At 36.3% G+C, this 17,923-nt stretch overlaps 1 protein-coding gene across 1 annotated transcript in view; it reads left to right on the top strand.

Annotated features, from left to right (window-relative positions):
- LOC128695430 (doublesex and mab-3 related transcription factor 3, truncated-like) overlaps positions 1-17,923 on the top strand; it is a 65,756-nt gene that overhangs the window by 13,542 nt on the left and 34,291 nt on the right. The window contains exon 2 of the mRNA XM_053786037.2: positions 17,177-17,312. Coding sequence (XP_053642012.1) covers positions 17,177-17,312 — 136 coding nt within the window. The remainder of the gene's footprint in view (positions 1-17,176; positions 17,313-17,923) is intronic.

Genomic DNA, 17,923 nt, shown 5'->3' with positions numbered 1-17,923 from the left:
ATGCTCCGGCCTCAGTGTCACGTCATTTGGTTAAAATATTTTACCTTATGTTAGGTTAGGTGAGGTTTCTAAGTTAGGTTCGGTCAAAAAATAATTTACACGTTTCATTGAAATATATATATATATATATATATATATATATATATATATATATATATATATATATATATATATATATATATATATATATATATATATATATATATATATAATGTTCACATATATATAAATGTTCACATAGAATATAAAATATATAGGGGGTGGTAGGAGAGGAAAATATTCAAACAGCTCCGAGGAGAACCTTGAGTTTTCCCTGAGGTACGTTTATTTTCTTCTCTGAGGATGAGGGTCCCCATTCCAGCTATAGAGGTGGTACTTCCCTATATATATATATATATATATATATATATATATATATATATATATATATATATATATATATATATATATATATATATATATATATATATATATATATATATATATATGCACACAGTGGCCACTTTATTAAGTACACCTGTACACCTGCTCATTATTGCAAATATCTAAAGAGCCGTTCATGAGGCAGGACCTCAACGCCTAAAAGTATGCATAGTCAAGAGGCTCAGTTGTTGAGAACAAACATCAGACTGGGAAAGAAATGTGATCTAAGTGACTTTGACTATGGGATCATTGCTGGTGCCAGATGTCATGGTTAGAATATCTCAGAAATTGCTGATTCCCTGATGTGAAAACACAAAGAATCAGTGAGTGGCCATTCTGTGGGCATAAACGCCCACAGAATGAGAGGAAATTTACAATAAGTCCACACCATCGTATGTCCTTGGGTATCGAGTACAACATCCAGTTCCACTGGATGCGCTACTCTTAAGGATTGTATGGTCCAGTGGATTAAGGCGTCATGAGTTTTCGCCCACCATGAGGCAGGCCAAAGCAGCATGGGTTCGAGTCCTTGGCTAGTCGCAGTGTTGTTATTGATCAATACCACTCGTTCGTGGGCACAGTAATATAAAATACTGCTCGTTGTACAAGTACACCAAACAGGGACTAGAATGAAATTAACCTAGAGTCATCCACACCATCGTATGTCCTTGGGTAGCGAGTACAACATCCAGTTCCGCTGGATGCGCTACTTTTAAGGATTGTATGGTCCAGTGGATTAAGGCGTCATGAGTTTTCGCCCACCATGAGGCAGGCCAAAGCAGCATGGGTTCGAGTCCTTGGCATGTATGCTTGCTTTCTAACTTTTTTATTATTATTATCAGATCAGAAGTGTTGAAAAAACTGCCTCACACAAATAGGTGGTGGCAATTGGCACGAGAACCTCCAAGGCTTTTTCTGTGTTGGAATATTTCGAGTTTTACACATCGGAGGTTTTCTACCGTTATTTATTGAAAATCCATTCGGATTCATTCATATCAGATCAACAGTATCACTTCAGATCAGATCAACAGTATCATTCATATCAGATCAACAATATCACTTTTCATTAGATTACTATCATCCCTGAAATCCAGATTTCAAATATATGGGTTCCGTGTCTACCCCAAACCACGGAAACATAGTAGAAAAATACACAGAATCTGTTAGAGCAAAAATATTTGTCATTGTCTTCAGCAGATATAGTGATGAGAATGGATCAGTACTATTTTGTACCGCAGCTTTACTTTTTTCGTACCGCCTGGGATGTACAAGTAACCCTGGTTAATAACCTTTACACTAGGGTATTAGAGACTTGGAAGATTGGTATTTAAGAGTTAATTACGCTGAGTAATGGTCATCTGGTGTATAGTTTTTGTTACCAAAAATATAAAGTATTCTTCCACTCCACGCTCAAGGTGCAGTGGCATAAAGTTCGAGGTATTATGTTATTTTTAGCGCATATGAGTGTTTCTGGTGGGGATGATATTTTGCTTGTTGGGAGAAATTGAAAAAAAATCTCCAGACGTGTGTCTAGTCGTATGAAGACATGCATAGTAACTCGAGCACCTATAGGCTAGTCTTCCTGGAGTATACATGGAGGGTGTTCCGGGGGTCAACGCCCCCGCCTCCCGGCCCATGACCTAGCCTATCGGTGCAGTCCGTAAGGAAAAAAATATCCTAAGTTCTCTCAAATGATTTGTATATTTCATTTAAAAAATCCAAGGATCTATACACATTAAAATCCTAGGATTCGGTCGATGTTAGTTTTATTGTAAATATTACTGTTGTTAATGTAATGATTGTTTAATAATGCTCTCACCTGCCTCTGCATCATTATTTACATTGTTATTAATGTTCGTATTAATAAGATGATTTCCTCTGTATATTCAGTAAAATGTTTGCTTAACTGAAAAATACATCTTAAATTGATTACTATCTGCGTTTATATACGTTATTTTATCAAATAATCAAGCGTTTGTGATTATTATTATTGTTATTATTAGTAGTAGTTATATTATTGCATGTTATAGCAGAATGGACGGACCAATAACGTTACTCAGTCTAGCACACAACGCTGAATGACTCTCAGGGGTTTAATTTTTAAAAAACTTCGGTAATAATTATTACCCTTATTCATAGAAAATGAATAGGGAAAATGTCGACGGCAACTTTTATTAAAATAGATATGGATAGGTAATTTTCGTAAGTTTCTGTGCCAGAATGAAGAACAAGTACCAGGGATGAGCAAAATCTGATTGAAGCTGCAGGGCTTGGTGCTGGGTCTAACAGTCTGTGAAAACTACTAAATATAATGAGAGGCGCAGTGTTGACGGAGTAGCTGTGGTATAACGTTTAGGTTAACATGCCTCTAGTTTAATATCAAATTCTCAGCTAAGGGTAGAATTGTTGATTTCTGGTTAAATTTGAACTTGTTTCTAAAGTGTAACTATTCTTATGTCTTCTCATAAAAGAAACGGCTTCAGCTCAGAGGTCACAGCATTCTACTTACAATCGAAGGGTTCAGGGTTCGAGCCCGGGTAGGGTTATACATAATTATAGACAAGTCTCCTTACACCTGAGGCTCCTCTTCATATATCAGTGTAAGCCAAGTTCTTAGTCGACTGTTATGGGTCGCATCTTGGAGGTTGTATGCCATATCTAGGTCCACGCTTGAAAAATGAACTGATATAGATTAACATAAATCAGAAGATTTTTCATATTAATAATATATCTAATTTATAAAGGTGAATTGGGTTAAACAAAAAATACCCATCCAAAGAAGGAATTGTAGGATATACCTGGTGTTAGACACGTCACGAGATAGGGAAGTGCCAACCTCATTCCCACACTTGCACTATGAGTAGGCAACTTTGCTCTTGCTGGGACGTAATCCACAAAAATGTACCAAGAGGATGCCCCCAGTTAGCACTAACCACTGTGCTGGAGTCTTGAAGATCCACTACTACCTCATGCAAAGCTGGGAACACCGGTAGTCTGTTTTAATCGTTCTTCAGATTTATTTTTGTTTTATTAATATAATTGCTTCCATATCTAAGTTGACACATCTTATCAAGGTATTTTGCTTTTACAATATATAATATTTTGCATTTGTAAAACAGATGCAAGAACGTGTATGAATCTATCATTTCTTTGTGCATTAATTGAAGTCGAGCCTCGAGAACTGGAGGCACTGTCTCAGCCCTCCATATTTTTTTCTGGTAAATAGTGGTGAGGAGCATTTAGCGTTTGCTTTTTTCAGTCAGTGTGTGTGTGTGTGTGTGTGTGTGTGTGTGTGTGTGTGTGTGTGTGTGTGTGTGTGTGTGTGTGTGTGTGTGTGTGTGTGTGTGTGAACGTGTGAAGTGGTTCCGCGCGACCGGCCCACCACCAGGAGACAAAGCCTCACTGCATGATATAAGGTCCACAGGAATGTGCTCTCTTCCCGTATTTGTGGGAAACTTTTGCACCAAGATGGGAATGTTCTTCGCCGAAGCGGGAATGTCTTTTTCATATTTATTTTTATTATTTTTTTTGCCTGTATTGTATTTCCTTTCTTATTAGCCTTGCATTTATAAAGTGTTTAAGCATCATTGAAAACAAGTTAAATTATTTACCTTATACAAAGGAAAGCGAACAGTTGTATACTCACGAAACAAATGCATCAGTTACTGGGGATTTTTTAAATTAATGTGCGAAGAAAATAGGCAATTCTTCTTCGCTTTCTTCTTCTTCTGTTTATTATTATTATTATTATTGTTATTATTATTATTATTATTATTATTATTATTATTATTATTATTATTTATTATTATTAGGAACGCTTAACCCGTTTAGGTTATTCAGCGCAAGGGTTTGTGGAGGAGGCTCGATCCTCCGTCCGCTAATCGCCATAAGCTATGAACGTGTGTATGCTACGAGAGTTATTAGTCTAAATTCCCCAGGCGCTATATGACTCTTCCCTGATTAAAGAAGAGTAAACCCCTGTTGGGTGTAAATGATTACAGAATAAATACATACGTTTATAAATACATTGCAACTCCGGAATGAAAGAAATTGAAGCATGGTTGAACATCAATGCCATGAAGTCTTGTCAGTAATAAGAATCAACCCACATGGAGACAAGCATCATTCTCTCGTGCGTTAGTAAGATTTTAGCTAAGACGCCAACACCTCGCCCCCTTACATCCCGTTTTCGATCTCCCTAAGCAATGTCACTGCTTTACTTCGGTTGAAGATCGTCGGATGTGTGCTTCTTGACACTATAATAGAAACGTGATTGTTTGACAGCGTTTGGGTCAGTCTGGAGAATAACTGCTCGATTTAGTTTGGTGATTAATTAAAGTGTACATTATTAAAATATTTTTTTTTAGGCTAGGTTTATTTAGGTTTTGTTAGATTAGGCTAGGCTAGTTATGTTTAGGTTAGGTTACGTTAGGTAACCTAAACCAACGCAACCAAACTGAATCCAAGCAAACCCAACTCAAATGATTCCAACCTAGTAAAACCGTGGAACCAAACCCAACCCATCCTAAACGAACCAAACAACCTAAACATAGCCTATTTCTTAACCTATTAATAATTCTAAAGTGGTGCTCACATCTTTTGTGAAAATTCATCGTGATATATATTTCTCAGGTGAATGATTGTACGGTGTCTATTGTGTTGATCTGAAGCGAGTATACTACACAAACCCAGAGGACTAAACAGTAGCCGGCGATTGGACCAACGCGCATGTTATCGCAATTTATTCTTCCTCTTATTTATGAGTATGAGCGAACGCGTTGAGTGCCCGCGTTCGCGTAGTAGTGCGAGAGATTTCACCATATGCACTATGTAGTTTTTGCTCCCAATATATATTTATGTTTAAGTGGTGCATGCGTCAGAGTGGTAATGTAGCTGTCTGTTGTAGTGGTGACAGCATATCTCTCTCTCTCTCTCTCTCTCTCTCTCTCTCTCTCTCTCTCTCTCTCTCTCTCTCTCTCTCTCTCTCTCTCTCTCTCTCTCTCTCTCTCTCTCTCTCTCTCTCTCTCTCTCTCTCTCTCTCTCTCTCTCTCTCTCTCTCACCGTCTCCCTCCTTCCCTCACTCCACTCATCTCCCTCCATCCCTCCCTCTCAACTCCCTCCCTCCTTTCTTCCACCCTCCCCTCCTCTCCCCACCACCTGCTTTTACATCCACCATCTAGATACACCAGATGGCAACCTTCTTCTCTGTATCCTTGTCACTCGAGCCTGCTATTACTATCAGCTGAGTCAGGTATTGCTTTTAGTCGAATTAGGTATTATTATTTTCAACTGTGCCTGATATTAATTATTCTGACGACGTAGTTATTAGGTTCAATTACGTATTATGTTAACCATCATGTGTCACCATTAATAGAGCCATTTAAGGGTATTTAAATTTCTTGACTGCTACCCTCCGATCTGGCTTGTTAACAGAACCTTAATTACCCCCTCCCGTTTATAATACTAATTAACTATAGCTGTTTCGGTTTCTGCGTGATCCGAGGAAGGAAGCCCCATATCCCATAAGCTCAATGCACGCGAAAAAGAATAGTAAAGAACGAAGCATAAGTTTCTGATGTAATTAAATAACATCGCTGAGGATTTGAGACTTGAAGCTAATCAGAAAAGGCACTTACTAGTTATCGCATGGAAACTAAATACCCAGTTGCTTTAATAATTCCCTTGTGGGTTTAGCGGTTAGTATTGATTGTAATAATTGCTTTAATAACAATGACCAGTTGCCACTATAATCCAAAACCAATTCAAACCTTCCACTAGGAAACTCTAACTTTGAAAATTTAAAGCCTATCAGACGAGGCATTCTGCAGTTATTGGAATGAGATCAAAATCTCGAACTATGCTGTCACTTTAATTTGAAGCTCTAAGTATATATTCTCAGGTTATATATATGCCGATATATAACCTGAAATCCAGTATCTCATTGTCTCAATTTCTTCACTAAAACCCAGATTGACAACAATGTAGCCCATTATTAATTAAAAAAATATATAATTGAGATAAACCAAATTGTAGTGGTTGAAGTCGACCAGACGATGCATTCACCAGTACTTGTACAAAAATCGACTTATTGAATAAAATTGGCAAATTAAAATTTACATAATCCAAAATTAATACGAATTTTCATTTGAGCAAAACATAAGAACAGTGAAAGTATAAAGCTGATCAGAAGAGGCATTTCTACCATTATTGATTGGAATTCAACATTTCCTAGTTTGTTAACTTATTAAATTGGCCAATTTGCATTTACAATCTAAATTTATAGCGTACCATTATATGTATAAGTGTGCATCAGCCATTAAAGGCTGAATCGCTTCAGGAGTATATCCAAGTTAGCGGAAATAATTCCACCCGATTTTAAAAATAAAATGATCAAGTTGGCACCAACACACTCCAGTAACAATCCCAACCTTCTGTGTAGAATACAACAATGGATGACAGTTCTCAAACCGATAAAGAGGCTTTCTCAAGTTATAGCACGGAAACCAAAATTAGGAATGGTCTGTATCAAATTAACCAGAGGGCACTTGCAAATGCCATTAGTTTTATGACCCGTTCACAAGCTGCAGTAAACCAATGTTGAAAATCTTGCAGGAAGAATTAAAAAAGTATATAAACCACTGATTATTCCCTACATACTTTCAACATATTCTTAATCCCAGCCATCCCCGCTGTTTTTTTTTTTTTCTTCTTTTTTTACCTTTGTCTACGTACAATGTTACACGCGTCCTTTATACTTTCTTTCAGCTCTTCCCTCTTACTAAACAAAATCATTCCTATTGGAAGAGTATGACCGAATTTTGTATGCTATTGGTGCTGATTTCGAGCTCATGCATTTTATTGAAAGCGTCGAAGCGATGTGGATCATTCAAGGCAAAGTGTGAAGTGTAGTGTCATCCTGAGATAGACACATTATCTAAATGTACTCAACTAGGAGACACATGAGGAAAGAGGTAACGCACTAAGTATAATAGATACGCTGGTGGCGGTGAGTGTAAGAGTATTAGGTTGCTGCTACTGGATAATGCTACCAGTTTTCACTATTGGCACAGTCATGGTGTAAATAGCAGCAGCTCTGGTGACTGAGGAGAGAGCAGTGCAGGTAAGCGATGGTCTTAGCTCTTAGTCAAGCTCAACTTATTGTGATGCAAGAGGCTATTGACACGGTTAGTTGGAGTGTGGAAGATAGTGTAACGCATAGTGGTGTTGATATTAAAGAGAGCATTGCAGAGTATCGAACCTGTGAGGGTAAGGACAGCGACTGTTGTAATTAGCATACAGACTGGGAAGTGTGCATCACTCGCCTCAGGTCGAGTCCTTCCCGGGCCACCAGCACATTCTAATATACAACAAATTGTATCTTACACAGCTTTAACAGGAATAAATGCGTTAAATTTACTTTCTATAATTTGGACTATATATTAGATAATGACAACTATGTATGTGTGTGCAAGGTAAATCAGTGGTAGCTCCTGAGGCGGGTGGAGATGTTGGGCATGTTTTCTTACACCTGTTGTTCATGGTCACCTAGCAGTACATAGATACTCGGGTGTTAGCCAGTTGTCACATCCTGGGGAAAGTAGTATATCTTAGATATGACTGAGCTTTCAGTTGAGCTAAGGTAGGATAAAAGCCCATAAATATTTATCTGTAAAACTGCATGAAAGTATAGCAGACAACTTCAGTATAGTGTAGTTAAGATCATGATATACTAAAATAATTTCACTGAGGTGGTGGTGAGTGTTATATAATTTGAATTTTTTGTGATTTCTGTATATTATTTTTTTTTTTAAGAAAAATTTTTTTTTAGCTTACAGTATTAGCGCATATAATTTGTCTGCATCTCAGACTTACATGATGGATGTAAGATGAGATTTATCTTGCAAGTTTCAACCGTCATGACAGTTTCGACGAGCCTAAATAATAACTACAAGGTTATGTTGTACCTCGAGAAATATGTATCTCTCTCTCCCCGTTTCTGGTTTTAAAATATCACTGATTATGCTAAGGTGAAATGGGGCCTTAATGATCCTCTTGTGAATACGTTTAAAACCTACCCAACTAATGGGTGCACACGAAGTATTAATGTGGTGAAGGTACGTTTTTCGGTGTTCTATATAGCATCACAGGCCTGTTGAATGTCTATCTTTGTAGTTCGTGAGCCAGACTCCAGAATTTTAATTATTGGTGCCATCTTGGGCAACGAAGTTCATATTTATTTTATTTTAACCCGATGTCTTTAAGTTTCAGAAAATGTTTAATAGCACTGTATAGCTCTTTGCCTTTTCTTTTTCGATACGCTAATATTTTCCTCAAACTTCTTATTACCATAGCATCACATGATACCCCTATATTCAAATGCTTATAAATGTTGATAATACAATATAATTCATTATAATTTTCAGTAATGTTTCATCATGAAATATTGTTCCTGTAACCATCATGAAATGTTGCTCCTAAAAAATCTACAACAATGGAAAAAAAATGATCTCAAAAATTTTAATATTCACGATAATTCAGTAAAACTTTCAGTTGTGAGGCAAGTAAGACTGTCAGCAACAGGTTCTCGACTGTCGCAGGTAGAGAATAGGCTGGGCACATCAATGCACTTCAGGACATTTGTCATCCATATGCATTTTTAGCATAGTACGGCTTCTTGTGCAGTTATACTGTTGCTCTCAGTCCCGAGTTTCCATCTTCCAACTACATCAACTGGACATGGAGCTTGTAAATTTCTCTGGAGGCATCTTCACAGCGCGGCCTGATAGTTGGCGACTTTCCCCATCGCCCTAAATCCTGCAAAATAGTTGTTATATCATTTCAATAACTAGCTGTTATAATAGTTCAATAATCCTGGTTGATGTAAATTTTGCAACATAGTATTGACATGTGAACTATTTCAGTTTAACCATCAACGTGTCATAAAGACTTCATTACGTGTCGATTTATAAGAAAATGTCTTGAATTTGCTGAGTATTAGTGAATAGTTTCAGAGATAAAGCTTTTCCTTTCCCTGAAAATGCACAAAGAGTGTCACATCCAGTATATGTATGTAATCCAATCACTGCTTGAAAAACATGCTTTCCAACTGTATTTATAATCTTTCCTATGTCAGCGATCTGTGATCTGTCTCTTTTGCCACATACTTGATACAAGGAAGCACCAGTGGGATCGGTAAATTCTTGGCTCATAGTGAAAAGATCGGTGTTGTCATAGCAGATCATGATGGACTTGAATGTTGCACTGTAATAACTGTATTCCTTTGTACTTCACTGTATCATGTTCAAATAAATAAATAAATAAATGCTTGGCAGGCATGTGTTGCGTTTAGTAGTATTCGGCCATCAGCTTCCTCATGTATGCAATGAAGCTCATCGACTTCGTGACTTCCATCTGTCGTTATCCTGTAGCACTTGTTTTCACAAGTAACATAAAACGATTTTGCTCTCAAAACTTGAAATGTTTTTGAACACATCCAAGAAATCTTCTCCACTGTCGCAAAATCTTGGCTCCAGTAATGTATTGCAGCTGTAAATCAGATTTGTCTCCTCTTGCCTTGCTCTCAGGGTTCTTTATCGAGAATTCATAATTGACATCTAACGCAATACCAATACGTCTGTTAGCACTTGTCTCCTTTAAGTCTATAGATAGCACTATCAAAACGATGTTACTTAACTCTTCTGGTCACCAGGAGAATTGTGAATTAGACTCATAATATCAAATATCACTGCAGTATTTTTCACCGTCTGATCCAGTAGAGCGACAAGCTTTATTGTTTTATCGTGAATAAAACCAGTTTGTTGGTTTTACGTAATGAGCCTTCGATTGATGAGAAGGCAATTATAAAGACTCAGGTAGACGACTACTAATTTGCGCTAAACTCGTATCTGCTTTCATTGTTACTATTCTTCCATTGGTGTAACTGATTTTCTCTTGTAGAGATTACTAAAAAATCTAATTTATTCAGTTTTATAGGGTCTTGAAATTTCTTCGATGTCTTACGTCTTACGTCCAGAAAGAGATATTGTTTTAAATGAGCGAGATTAGTGAAGATATGCTGCCGAGCACTGCATGGAAGAGTATCTTTCTGATTCATTGTAGCGCCAAGCTTTGAAGATAAAAGCTTTTTGTCTCTACTTACCCAATATGAGCTGCTGTAGCTTAAACGATTAAATTTGTGGATTAATTCTACATTGTCAGTCAGTGTCTTCACTGAGTGAGGAAGTAAGACTTGCTTGGGGAGCTTCTTTGTGCCACAGGTTACTGTCTATATCAGGTCTTGACTATATGAAAACTTTGACTCTTAGAGCAAGATCGTCTGCCTGTGTATCACCAGTTTGCATATTATACAGGAATCTTCTGACGGATTCTGGAATATTAAACTTCATATCATTGTCAGACGGATGATAAGGCCATGTCTCGTTTCCATCTGCTTTCATTGTGATCTATATTATAATGATACAGAATCAATTTCCTTGTCCATGTTCGTAAATTTGTTCTTTTATCAGTGTTACATCTACAGGTTGAAGCTCTCTGTCACAACATCTTGTTAATGTGGGGAGTGAGGTGCAGTTACCAACTTGCCATTTTTCTTAGGACAGACGTATAGATTATCCTTAAATTGTACTTCAAGCCTCTGTTAATATTTTTCTTGCACAATGGTCGTAAGTTGTGTGAACTCCTCTATTTTTTTATTAAACTCTTTTAGGTTACTGGTTTGAGAAGTAACAAGAACAATGGGTAATTGTTTGGATGATGGCTTTTCGAATATATTCAAAGAAATTGTATTGTAGTTTTGTAAGTCTCGTCATGTGAATCCTCAACATGACGTTTATTCATCTTTGCATATTTTGTATGCGGCCTATAGTATGAGGCGTGATAGGTATGCTTCTCATACAGTCTTCTGTTGATAATATCTCGTCATCACATTCGTGAAGTACAGAGTCTCGGAGTGTCTTGTCAACTCGTAATTATGTTGACTGATGTTCTTTTGACATAAAAAGGCAGATTTTATTATATAACCTTGAATTTAGTGATTGCTTACCGCTGGATCTCTTGATGCTTAAGTCGCTGTCAGTCTCTGTTCTCTGAGATTTTCTTTTTTTTTTCCTCATGAATTTATAACCCCTTTTCATTGTGAATAAGCCTCTTCATTGTTGGTGGTATAAAATTTCCGGGAACTCAGTTTTCTTTACAATTTCTGCAATATCCAATAATAGTTTGTGTTGCTGAGTTCTTGCTGCTTTCAGCATAATGAGTCATGACAGGTGTGTCTTGGGACCTATTATGCTATCTTCTTTGTAAACATTGCTTGATGCTCTATACACCAAGCTATTATACATTTTCTGACACTACATATATAGGGCTAATAGAAAATCATTATCAGCATTCGTCACCCCAGATGGTATAATAAACCTGTCTGACTCATGGATTATTGCCATGCGTTGTCTAGACTTCCGGTACCAACAGTATATTGGTCTAGCAGCGCTGTATGACCCTTACAGGTTTAGCGCTTAGTTATGATTATAATAATAATGGTCTTGTAGTTGAGGTAGACCAGAATCATCTTCAGGCTTCACCTGCTCTATTATTGACTATTAGTATTTATAGATCGCTGGGTATAATCCCATTAGGCTTCTGCCATTATTATCGCTACATTTTGCTTGCCACTAGCATTTTGTTTAAGGTATGAGTACGAGCCAAATATTACCGGGACAAGTGCTCTTTCACGTGACCCCAAAAAAACTCAAATACCACTGGAGAACTGTGATTATATCGGCCATTTTAAACTTCAATTAGATATCATCAAAGGCGCAAACACATGTGCAAGTATCGAAGCGCTGCTGGAGTGGAGACCCTCAGTGATATTATGTTACAAAATTAGCTAAGGCATCTTGCAGTCTCTGTCGTCACGATGTCACAGACCTTTCATAAACAACAATGTGACATTTTAAAATTAAAATGTGCTGAAACTGAATATTAATCTATATTATTGCAGAAACATTATATTATAATCCAGGAGTTCCCAACCTCTTTTCATCCTGAAGGAGTACATATAGGGAACAGCCAATTGCTGAGGATGATATAGTGGAAACATCAGCAGATAATAACCTTTACTTTATTATATACGGTCGACGAGTGATGAAAAGACAAGTGTATCAATTTTTTTTTTTTTTACCACGTTTCAACTTACTGGGAATGATGAACATTGTGATACACAAGATGTACTTCTCAAGCTTAACTTCTTGTTCTTCCCTTTATAAGCAACGAGACGTGAGTATGTATCACTTACATCTGATAAAACATTGTAAGGCGAAACCTTGTTTAAAATAGTATATGTTCCCCCTTAGAAGAATAAGTCACAATGCCGTGGAATAATACACTGTAATTAATCTACAAACGAAATGAAGGCTGAAGGATGTTATGATTCGTTCTTAAAATCTTTATCAGTCCTCAGGAGAGTATTCTTGATATCGGTGAGGTGCTCTCGATACTTTGAATTAAATCTATCCTTCCTTTCTCTGGATCGAACCTGATTACCAATCATTTCCCAGGCGATGTATGACCCATGCGAGCTTAACGCTTCCTTTTAAATGTAATAATCATAGAAAATAGAATAAAAACAATTAAATAATCTTTATTGAATTTAATCTGCAGGAAGATTTTTGTTATACAAACTTTGTCAAGTTTGCAGAATAACACATAAAGACACACACACACACACACACACACATACATACATATTTATATATGTATATATATATATATATATATATATATATATATATATATATATATATATATATATATATAGTATATATGTCGTGCCTAATAGGTAAAACAGGTCACTTAGCAAGAACTCATTTAAAATTAAGTCCTAAAATTTTCTCTTATACGTTTAAAGTTATATTTTTTTATCTATGTTCATGTAAAAATTAATAATTTTGTACCAAAAGAATCTTAGATAACTTACCTAACCTTATTATAACAAGCGCAATTTAATTTAGCCTAATCCAACTAAATATATTTTAGATAAGTTTACAATAATTTAATAATAAACAAACACAATGAAATATATATTTTTTGTTGGGTTCAGAAAGATTTTTGCGAAATTACTGCATACACAAATTTTCGCTTGTCTTATTCGGCAAGAGGAGCGTTGCTATTTAAGCCAAAATCGCAAGTTTTACGTGTTCGGCACGACATATATAAATATACGATGGGTTATGCTCAAGTGAGTTTTCTATACAGGTATGGTAACACTCCAGCATAAGATGTGCCAGAGGTACAATTTGATTTTTTTTTCTGCGCTTTTTCTTTAGCTTAGATCTTTGCATGGTCTATATTTTGAGAGGAAAAAAGAAGCTTGCACCAAAATACGTAGTCTTTATTCAGAATTTATATATATTATGAAAGACTAGGAAAGTTAAAAAATATATAATCATATTAGATATAATATATTTAGAAAAGCTCACTGTCCTAAAAAAAAAAAATTCTCATAACAGTGACACTAAACACTGCATTTCTTCCGCCATCTCGTAATCATACGCCGAATAAAATCTAACGTAGTCTTAGCATGGCACTGAGGATGAGACGAGGTTTCGGGACTCGGTCATACTGATGTTCGTCATCATGGGTAGCTGACTGTGGAACACATTTGAACTGTTTGCTCACGACTTGGACCTTTTCGTTTCTTAATCGTGCTTTTTATAATTACCCTGAGTGCTTCTAGGTACCTCGGGAAACTTTTAGGAGTTATTTGACATTACCACTGTAATGAGATTTTAAACTGATGCTGGTTATTTTAATTTGGTGTGATAGTATACTATTTTATTCACGATAACTGGTTTTATTGTTTGTTAATTTTATCTTCGTTTTTCTTAAGCGTGTGTGTGTTTTTTTTTTTTTTTATCGCCAAGAACGCAGACTAGAACAAAAAATCTCATCGTTTGAATAACATTTTTAACATTAAGTAACTTTGAATGTTCACAATTTCCAACTCGCGTCTTACATTAACATTAAGAATAATTTAACCCCCAAAATTAGGGACGGAAGTAAATTTTCAGTACATATACAGTGATAGGCATACAACTATGCATATACACTGATAGGCATACAACTGTGCATATACACTGATAGGCATACAACTGTGCATATACACTGATAGGCATACAACTCAACGTGAATATAAGACGCCATGTCACGATTTCCGTTTTCAAACTTGTTTTTGAGTTTAGCATAAACAATTTAATTTTTTAATGGGGGAATATGTATAAGGCAGAACAAAGACGGGTGGGTGGACTGCATATTCTTAGACTTCTAGAAAGACTTTGGCTCTGACCCTCAAAGACATAAAAGATTGATAAGGACAGAAGTAATGGTGAAGGAAAGGTCAGCAATTGAAAAAAAGTAAGAAATCGAGCCATTGAAGGGTCGGTTCTTGGATCTAAAATGATCTGGGACAATGCGAATGATTACCAGGACCACAAAACCCGTACATTGCCGATATTTACAGATAACAAGAAGCTGATGAGGCGAAAATAAGTGGAAGATGACTGCAAGAATGCTAAGAAATTGACTCATAGTTTAACCTTAACAGGTGTATATTAAAAATATATTGAAATCAAGGAAGACTGTACATCTGAGATGAAAACGAGTACGTACACATCTAAATCAAATATAACCACAGTTTACACAAGTATGGCAAATAAATTAATTGCTTTTAGACATATACGCCTTCCTAATAAACCTGTCTTTCTTCATACTTTCTATATGGCCAAACCATCTAAACACTTGTCATTCGCTCTTCTCACTCAGCAGCATCATGTTTTAATTTAATAACTCCTTTTCAAAGACTATACCTCACATGCAAAATCGTGACTACTCTGTTGTAATAAATTGGTTTCCTTTCATTAATTCGTAAATATTTCTTTCCACGGATTGTTCAACAACTTTCTTTCTCTCATCTGTAATTTCATTTATATCTAGCAATAATCCACTTTTCGCTCCGTACTCTTCAAATTATTCTCATTCTCATCGCCTTATTCTTTACTGCTTTCATTTTCAGTTTCATACACACACACTTCCACAATCATTCACCAACTTTTGAAGGTTCTCTTCAGAACCTCCCATTAGCACTGTGTCATGTGCAAATAGCAATTGTGACAAGTTCCACTTTATATTTGATTCGTTATCTTTTAAGACCACATCTTTTACTAACACCAGCATTCACTTATCTTACAACTCCATCTATAAACACATTAAACAAACATGGCGACAATTACACAGCCTTGGCTAAAGCTTCACTTATACTAGAAATTATTTGCCTTCTTTCTTCCATCCCCTTAACGTGAGTGTTTTTTTTTTATATGTATAAATAAAAACTATTACAAATTTAAGTGATTTTCTAATTGAATATTACATGAGGGTGTTTTTCTACCTTCAAATATCGATTTTAATGTGAGTAACCTACTTGCAGCCGGAGTACAAATATTGTCAGGCAGCTGTGCAATTTACGAGGTAAGGGAACTAATTAAATAAAACATTAATGTCAGAAAATTGATAAAACATTGAATAATATTTGCTAGAAATTAGGTTGTTATTGAGATAAATATGTTAATACTACGCTACCGCAGAAAATAAACAATACAGAGTACAGAATAATTGATTCCATTATAAACTTAGGATATTCACAAAATATTCAAGGCATATTTTTCAAAAGTCATTACATGTATGTTGCATGAAATCCAGCAATTATAAATAGCGGTATAAATTTATATTATGAAGTTTCCATATTTAGTATTACTTAGGTTAATCGTATTCTTTTTGTACGGTTGAATTTTACAAGCTAAGCGCTGTTTATTCTAATTCAGCTCATATCAAAGCCCAGTACTATCAAAGGCACTGAGTTGGCTTTAAAGTATAGATCACAACACTGCCACAAGTAATCACGGTAATCATAAAGTTATTTATCATTTTCATTGTATACTGTATTACTTGTATTTAGTGCCTTTTATAAAAAAAAAAAAGCGTTTTTAGGTTAATAATGATAGTTTTTTTTAAGACTAAACGCAGGAATGGGGAAGGAAGGAGGGGGGGGGGAGGATAGAGTGTTTGATATTATGCACTAGGTCGTGGGAAAAAAGGATTGAAGAAGACTAATATGTGCTATACTACCACTTCTTAGGATGTCCTGACAACAGTCGACTAGCGTCCAGGTACCTGAAGTATTATAGAATGTCTGTTGAACATTGAGATGCCCTTGGACCCGAGCATTTCTGTAGCAGAAATGCTGGTTGTGTACTGCTACATAACCGAAATAGATTTAAGAAATATAAAATAATTTACAATGAAATCAGAGATTCTTGCAGACGTGCAAACCCACAAGTTTGTGGCTGGGAGTCATCTGGATCAATGACCTTGTTATTACTTCACTAAATACACTTGAAAGCGTAAATTGAACATTTAAAATCAAGTATTATTTGTCTGAATGACATCACTCATGAAAGTTTCGTTTAACTAAGTCATATCGGATAAGATATCTTCTCTTCTTTGAGTCTTGGACAGTATTGTGGAGACGATGGTATTTCTAGCCTAGATGTTATAGACTTCACTCAGTAAATAGAAGTCATTGCATTTCCTCTAATTTTAATAATATGAAAGTGTTATAATCGTAATCTTTAATATAAACACTGGTGTTCCTTAGTGTTGGTAATGGAATACTGTACTCCGGCAGGTGGCGCTGAAGAGGCAGCAAGCGGCGGAGGATGCCATCGCTATGACCTTCAGAGTAGCAGCCACAGGCACGACCTGCCCCTACCTCCCTCAAGGACCCATCTTCGGCCTCCCAGTCACAGAACCACTGGTCAAAGGTAATGCTGACTGTTGACCTCCCAATAACTGATCAACCGTAATACTGACTGTTCATCTCCCAACAACTCGTCAACGGTAATAACTGTCTGCTTACCTCCCCAACAACTGGTCAAAGGTAACGCTAACTATATACCTCCCACAAATGCTTGCTCTGTAACAAGGTGATTTATTCTCTCTCAAGGATGAAGGGGGAGAGGTACCTTGATACTGTTGAAGGTATCTTGATCAAAGGACTCAGAGCTACCCTCCCTTTCCTCGGGTCAAACCTGAGGCGCTGACTGACCCATACGAACTTACAGCTTCCACATGAATACGATAATTTGCTCACCTAATTCGAGGTATAGATATATACGTCACTAATACACAAATAACCCGCTAATCACTCACTGGTTCAAGTCGGACCGAAACGTCATCGAAACTTTCTTTTTCCTATGTGCAGGCTATTTGTGTATTGTTCCAGTCACGGTATTGTGCATTTTTATTCTTTACACTTATCTAAAAAAGGCAAACTGTAAATTATAACTGGTCGATGTTTGGGTCCAACCTGGGACAGTATCAAGCCGCTAGTGACACTCCAGAAGGGACCTAAACGTCATCCAGTTTTCATTTT

Source organism: Cherax quadricarinatus, chromosome 14, assembly GCF_038502225.1.
Source record: "Cherax quadricarinatus isolate ZL_2023a chromosome 14, ASM3850222v1, whole genome shotgun sequence".
NCBI lineage: Eukaryota > Metazoa > Arthropoda > Malacostraca > Decapoda > Parastacidae > Cherax > Cherax quadricarinatus.
This window is presented reverse-complemented; position numbering and strand designations above follow the sequence as displayed.